Source organism: Limulus polyphemus, unplaced genomic scaffold (genome assembly GCF_000517525.1).
Source record: "Limulus polyphemus unplaced genomic scaffold, Limulus_polyphemus-2.1.2 Scaffold186, whole genome shotgun sequence".
Lineage (NCBI taxonomy): Eukaryota > Metazoa > Arthropoda > Merostomata > Xiphosura > Limulidae > Limulus > Limulus polyphemus.
In genome coordinates, this window is record NW_013665796.1 from 851,431 (window position 1) to 859,200 (window position 7,770).

General features: G+C 29.6%; 1 protein-coding gene across 3 annotated transcripts in view; it reads left to right on the forward strand.

Moving 5' to 3' along the window:
- Positions 1–1,162: 1,162 nt before the first annotated feature.
- LOC106478173 (neuroguidin-like) overlaps positions 1,163–7,770 on the forward strand; it is a 36,424-nt gene continuing 29,816 nt past the window's right edge. For 2 of the 3 annotated variants that reach the window (XR_001292053.2, XM_013938695.2), the window contains exons 1-2: positions 1,164–1,269; positions 6,535–6,675. Coding sequence is in view for 2 of the 3 variants with exons in the window: in XM_013938695.2 (XP_013794149.1) it covers positions 1,264–1,269; positions 6,535–6,675 (147 nt within the window). In the remaining variant the exon portion in view is untranslated. Of the gene's footprint in view, positions 1,270–6,534; positions 6,676–7,770 lie in introns of all 3 variants that reach the window. The other variant, XM_013938694.2, reaches the window with a different exon arrangement.

A 7,770-nucleotide genomic window follows, 5' to 3' on the forward strand; every position in this document is an offset into this window, starting at 1 on the left:
ACGGAAAATTTACTAACGACCAGAGACGTAACACTATATTTTATATAAAATTTGAAGAATATCCTTCAAATCCATATAATATACATTAATACACACCATAAGAATTAGATAGTCTTGTTCTTTTGATTTGACCTTGTCCAGATGAGGGTGGAATTTCCCGAAACCGGTATAAATTAGTGACAATGGGTGAATCGCATGTTAGATTGGGCTCTATATCTATTTTCGGTATTTATTTAGTTTTTATTTAACGACTCCTCGCTACAAGTTTAACCTTTCATCAGCAGGTGATATATATGCATTGGCTAGAACAGAAATAAACTGAACCTTAAGAAAAGCATGTGACCATCATAAGTGGTGTATTAAGCAATTATAACAAACAACGCTATTTAAATAAAAGGTTTATTTAAATGTATCAATATAACGGCATTCTTCAAGTAACTTAATTAACACCTTATTATAAGTGATACTTCCAGTACTATTATTGACAGGTTTCAGTCCTTCGGCAGTAAGTCTGAGGCTTATAATGTTAGAAATCGGATTTCGATACCTGTGGTAGGCACAAAACAGATAGACCATGACGTAATTTTATGTTTAACCACAAGCAAATAAGCAGTTCTTTGTTGGTTTAAATATTTTCCTTCCTTGAGACTCACTTTTATTTATTAAAGTTAACTATTGGTCTTTAAAACTTACAGTTTAAATGTCGAAAAGTGGTGACGCATTATAAATCTATCATTGCCCAACCCAACTGACGAATTCTGGTATTAAGCAAAAGGCTTCTTGGGCAGTGACTTGGGAGAGACAAAAGATGTATATCTGAAGTTCTATTTTTACACGCCTCTGTGTTTGATTGCCAAATGGACAAATAAAGAGGAATGTGAAAAAAATAAAACAAAAAAATCTGTAGTTTATGTCCTTTTTATCACTAGTTGTAGGCCTATTGATGTTAAACCATTGATCTGTTTGGGATATTTTATTACCATTTGGTTAATACTTGACATGTATCATTTTGCTTTGATTAAACTTCTCTCATGTGATAATTTAGAATCTTTAAGTTATTTATCTTCATAAGTTATATAATGAACATAAATTATTTTTAATCTAATTTTGCAAACACTGTATGATTTTCACAATGTCTAAGATTTTATTGTATATCACGTTTTCAAATTAAAAACAAATATTAACGTAAATTACCAGCTAGATCCTTTATTATAGCAGTTTTGTGTTATTTTTTTGGATGTGCAACGAGCTGTTAAATATACAATGATGGTAAGTTCCTATTTTTGATTTATGTAAACAATGATAATTAGTTTTTTGAAGCTACAACTTCGTCATTTACGGAGTTACGCATAATATTATGTATGTGTAAAAGTTTAATATGGTAGGCACATGTGAACTAAATTAATATCTAAAGAATGTGTACTAGGTAGGCATGAGTAACACCAATACAGTCGTTAGGCTTAACTCAGGCATGAAGTCGTACGATATTGTTGTGTTAGGGTTAACAAACCATCGAAGACAACAAGTGATACCTGAAGAACGGCATTTCCCGAAACGTTGTATCAACAATAGTTAACGTCTTGTTGTTTTCGGTGGTTTGACCTACAACATACTTCGTTTTCTCTCTTTGAAAACCACTATGCGTAATTTCATATTTTATACAAAGAATATAACAGATGACCTGATATTAAGTGATAATAATTAGAGTCACGTGAGCCGCATTTTCACGTAATCAGTGTAACTTGTAAGTCAAAGTTAGTGGTTGAAGTTGTAACTTGTAGGGTGTAAGGTGTCTCTATCAAGCCAGATTTCATTTGAGAAATTAATAAAGTGTTTAAGCAAAAAACCATGAGAGTTTGAAATATTTTCTATGCGAGTAAATTAAGAAATACCCAGTCACACATTTCGAAAGAGGGAAAATTTTGTAGAGGATAATATTCCTACTACTTGATTGTTAAGGGGTAGGGGTTCCTTTGTAGGTACGGGATCACTACAGTTTTTAAGTAATGGTATAGAGGAGGCACCAAAATATTGTTATTGAATTTAGAAAACATTCTATGAGGAAAATTTAAGTTATATACTCTGCTGCACATTAAAATTGAAGAAACCTTTGATAAACCATCATGTTTCTACCTCTTCTTTACAGTAGAGGTAGGTATTTGTTTGGAGTCCGTGACTTCCTGTGTGGGTATGAAATCAGTCCAGTTCTTGTATGATGGTGTAGAAGAGTATTGTTAATGAAATATTAAAAGAGATTGTAGTAGGCAAAATTAAGTTATAGACTCAGCTGCACATTCAATTTGAAGAAATTTGTTTGAAAATGATGCTTTTTTCCTCTTCCATACAATGGAGAGGGGAGTATAAGAGACCAAGCTGCATTCTAGTAATTTCTTAGTTTTATCAGGTAGATTGTGTTTAGTAGGAAAGTGTCTGATAAAGATAATACACACATATGATACTTTGTATTAAAATTTATTGCAGCTATTATCTTCATATCTGTAGTTTCCGTAAACTTGTTTATTTGTTTTCATGTAAACTAATCAATTGACAAAAAGTATGATTTAAAGGGTTATTGTCACAAAAATGATCAACTAGTTCAAACTAATGTTTCTAATTATTCCAACAATCAATTAGAAAAATTATGGTTAAATTGATTGTCACAAAAATAATCAACTAATTCAAGGGGAGAGTGCCTCATGATTGTTAGGTCTCAGGTTCAATTACCATTGCAACCAAACTTGCTTGCCCTGTCTTTTACATTACTAACTAGAGTGAAGGCAGCTGGCTAGCAGCACCTACTGGTACCTTTTTGACTACTTAAAATATTGATATTCTTTATTTTTTTATGTTGTGGTATGTTTCTAATTCATGATTATGTAACTGTATTCTTTAATATTGTATAAGCAGGTGCAGATCTAGGGTAGGGATCAAGGTGGTCTGCCCTTCCAATTTTTTTCAGAAATTAATAGAAAAAAACAGCCAGATATCCTTACACTACCATATAATATCAAAAAGAAGGATTTGATGTCAAACTGGGTTATTAATTACCATAAAATAAACACAGCTGTAGTCTACAGCAATCCAGTCAAGACCTCAGCCAACACTCGGTTATTTCTAAAGTAATACAAAAATATTAATATCAATTAACCCTCAACTGGTAAGGTGGAGTCAGAATGACCCACATCAATTTTTGAAGTTGATATTCCAACTCAACTAGTGCTGCTCTCATCCTGATATTTTCTGTACTCTACTCTATTCTCAATCAATTCTTGAGTATTGACAAGATCAGATGTGCTGTTGCAGTTCTATTTCTTACTTTTGTAATAGTTTGTTTATCCTTTTTGGATCACTCTGACCCTACCAGTTGATGGTTAAACATTGCCATGGTAAAATTTGGAGCTTTGACTTTTTTAGACTTTTGAGATTTGTTTTTGTTAAAGTTAGTATTGTTTAGGACAACTGCAGCTGTTAAAACATACTTTTTTTAAAATTGTTTTTTATTGTTTAAAAGGTAGAATTCTTGTGAGAATGATGTTTTGGTATTGGTGATGTCCAAAATGCAAATGGTATGATTGTAATTAGTAATTTTTTAAAGATTTTGTGAGAACAGACATCCTGTTTCTGAATGAATACTATAATTGTTTTTCTAATCATGATTATAAATAATTATAACTATTTAATTTTAATTAAAAAAGGGAAATCTTTGTTTTTAACTGTTTTTATTTCAATCATACTACTAGAAATAAAAAAATATAAGCTTTGAAATTGCTGGATTATAACCCATATGACTTGATCACTTACAGAATATATTAATTATTTTATGTTTGACTTATTTAAGTTTAGGACTGATGATTGATACTGATTAATCCAAAATACTATATTATAGTGCTAGTCTCTACTTGTACTGAAAATTTGGTTACATTGTTACATAGCTTACTTTTTAAAAAGTTAACAATAAACCTAGATTTGGGGGATGGATTTGTCATTCCTCAGAACCCCACCACAGACAGCAGTGGTTATGTGTTAAGATTCTATGTCTGTGAATTTTTTCATTTGTGTATAGACACTTAGAATACCAGTACCATCATGGTGTTAAGTTTTAATACTTGCCCCTCATATCCGAGCTTAGGTGTTGCTAAATTCAATGTCTCTTACTGGAAAAGTTGACTGGTTTGTAATTTGATCACACCATTCAGCACAAAAATGTCTTTGTGCTAGAGCTGTTTGATACAATAGTATCATACCCTTATTGTAAAAAATGAAACATTATTGCAGCTAGCATTGAAAACTTGAACATGGTTGTTATTTGTTAACACAATAATATTGTATTGTCTGAATAAACTTTCTAGTTTTATTATTGTTAATTCTTTAATGGTTTTTATACTTTGTAAATTGATATTTCTGGAATAATACGCCGGAAAAGTGTACACAGTATTACTGCAACAAGTGATTGATAAGTAATAAATCTATCGTTGTTTCTTAAATTTTATCAATGCAGTGGGGTTAATATGTATAGATGATACATTTTCATTTACGAAATATAGGTTTAAAAAAAGTAACTGAATTCTAAATTTTTGTACCTGAACTCTGAAGACAAGGATACTCTGGCTTTTTATAGTTTTTAGTCAGTTTTATATATTAATTCTAACTACATTTCAATGTTTTTTTTTTTCTTTTTAGAATTTTTATGCCAATGAATAACTTTAATTTTGCTAAGAATGAATTTATCACCCCTTGAGAATATATTAACCATTTCTTGATTTTGGAGCACTTCCCTTGTTTTTGTACAGGCATTAACTGTTACTTTGTTATGGTGACACATCAAGTGATTTTACAATTTACTACATTACATCTTTGAAAACAGTTAAAAAGAAAGTTTAAGTATGATTGAAAAGAACAAGAATTAGACTGTTTTGTCATAGTAAAGTAAATATATAGCTTTAAGAATTTTTGTAAATATTCCTTTTGTTCATGAATGTGAAAGTATTTGTGTGAAATTACGGTATACCTATTTGAAAGCTACAGGTATTTCCTTCAGTGAGAAGACAGATAACTTGAGATAAGGTATGCTTACACAGTTTAGAAATGGGTTGAATGGTTACAAAGAAAAGCTTATTACAGCTTAACACAATAAAAATGTACAACATTGAAGAAAGTATTGCCATCATTAGGTACAAGTAGTTTACCTAGACACAGGATTATGTATACATCACTGGAGATTTCTTAAGTCTTGGTAAAAGTATCCTGTTGATGTTTGTCTCTTAATTTAAAATTACAGTGTTTTTACTTTCTAATGGACATTTTTTTTTCTTTGAGTTGTGATGTTTGTAAACGTGAGTTCTTTTTTTTTAAATTATGGTCACCGAATGAAATCATCATGATCATACTTTGTTACTATTATAATTTTTTTAAACACTTCACTCTTAATGATCCAATTAGTGTTTTTATCAAAAGGGCAATAATAGTATTTGAAAATTCTTTACTGTAGACTGCTTTGAGGTGGATTGCTACCAAAAAATTTATCAGTCTTGATCATAATCATGGGCTCTTTAGTGAGTATGGTAGACAACTGCAAGATATTCTGATGACCCAAATCTTTAATGAATATTATTTTTACATTCATCCTTATCAAGTAACATATATAAATGGATTGGCTGACTGGCTACTTAATTATTTCTCATTGCAATTGTGATTTGTTTTAATTAAAAACATTATTACTCTTATCAAAGATAGTTAAACATGTTTTCAATATTTAATTATCAATTTATTTGATTTACACACTATCAGTGGGTGATTAGAGCATATTTTAAAACAAAATGACAAACATGTGGTTGTCTCTAGTTGATATTAGCAATTCATTTGCCAAGTAGGAAATATCCAGATTGTTTTTAAAACATTTTGTTTGTACAGGTGTGTGTGTGTGTTCAGAACTAATTGGATGCAATTTGTTAATGAACCTGTTGATTAATTTATTAGCAAAAACCACTGATCACCAAGCTCTGCCAGTGATTAAAGAATGATATATTTTTTCTTATAAATTCAGATTCATTATTTATACCATTTGTAAAGTCTCACACTTGCCTTGTTTTTACTGGGAGTTTAATCTATGACTGTCATTTAATCTCAGAACTTACCTATTCATGGACTTGTTTGGAAATTTGTGTGTTCAGATTAATTTTAAACAGAATTAAGGTAAGTGATGTAAGATGTCAAATATTGCAAAATACAAAGCTTTTAGATTTGAAAGAGTGATAAAACATAATTTTGTTACTACTATAATTTCTTTAAACATGTCACTCTCAATGATCCAATTAGTGTTTTTATCAAAAGGGCAATAATAGTATTTGAAAATTCTTTACTGTAGACTGCTTTGAGGTGGATTGTTACCAAAAAGTTTTATCAGTCTTGATCATAATCATCTGTGTATTGATAAAAATTGTATTGTGAATACATTAATTTTGCAAGTTTTATTGAAATAGTATTAAACATTACGATTATAGTGTTAAAGCACCTTTATTATTTTAATATTCACAGTGTAAAGAAAAAGTCATTGCTCATGACCTTCCTGAAGCTCTTGCTCATCTGAATCTAGTTAAAGATCATGCATATACAGCTCTAACTACAGTAAACAGTTTACTTCAGAGAGTTCAAGATGGAGATCTTCCCACGAAAAAGGTTTGTGTTTTCATAATGAACATAATTTTTTTTTCAGAAATATGAATTTCTACTAATTTGTAGTTCCATGTTTTGTTTTCTTAGAAATAATAAATTTTAAAAATTACAGTAATTTATATTTTTTGAACTATTGGAAAAACTAAAAAATTATGGTCAATGTACATGCAGTACTAGCTTGTTTGTGGTTTTTCTTGTGAATATTAAAAAGATGAAAACAATTAAATTGTACATTTTAACCTTTAACAATTTTGTGATGGGCTCGGAATAATATACACAAGTTAAATATTTATATTATAACTTTTAATGCAGTAAGTGTATCTTCACAAAATGTGGTAGACGTTTAGTAAAGACTAAAAGCCTTTTGTACACAAAAAAATCAGATTTTTTAATGAAGTATTTTTATTATAGATTTATTTTTGTTTCATTACCAAAAAGTTTATCAGTCCTGATAATTATCAGAATAAATTTAAACAGAATTAAGGTAAGTGACATAAGATGTCAAATATTGCAAAATACAAAGCTTTTACATTAGAAAGAGTAATAAAACATAACTTTGATACTATTATAATATTTTTAAACATTTCACTCTTAATGATCTAATTAGTATTACTATTGTTCCTCCCTCAAACCTCAAATATTATTTGTGTAATCTTTAAAATCCTCTAAATGCATTTCAAATGTTTGTATTCTGTAAAACTATATTTTTCCTGTTATTTTCTATACCCTAACTTTATGGGGGTTTGTCAATTTGACCGGCCTCATAACCACCATAAAAAATTAGGAAATAGATTTCAATTATGCTTTTTTTCATTCTAAAATGACTACAGATTACAACACGAAAACATGAATGTTTAGTCTAAATAGCTTAAATCTCATAACACTATACATTTATATATAATTATTATTTTTATTATATTGACCTTACAGCTATGCCTGGCTAACAATACAGAAGTTACAATGACAAGGCACACTTGCGCTAGTGATACCATATCCAATAATATAAAACTGAAATAAAGAAGTAGAGCAAACAATTATCTCTTCTAGTTACGACCTTTGTACTCATTTGCTGCTTGTCATAGGTTGCTAAGCCTTATG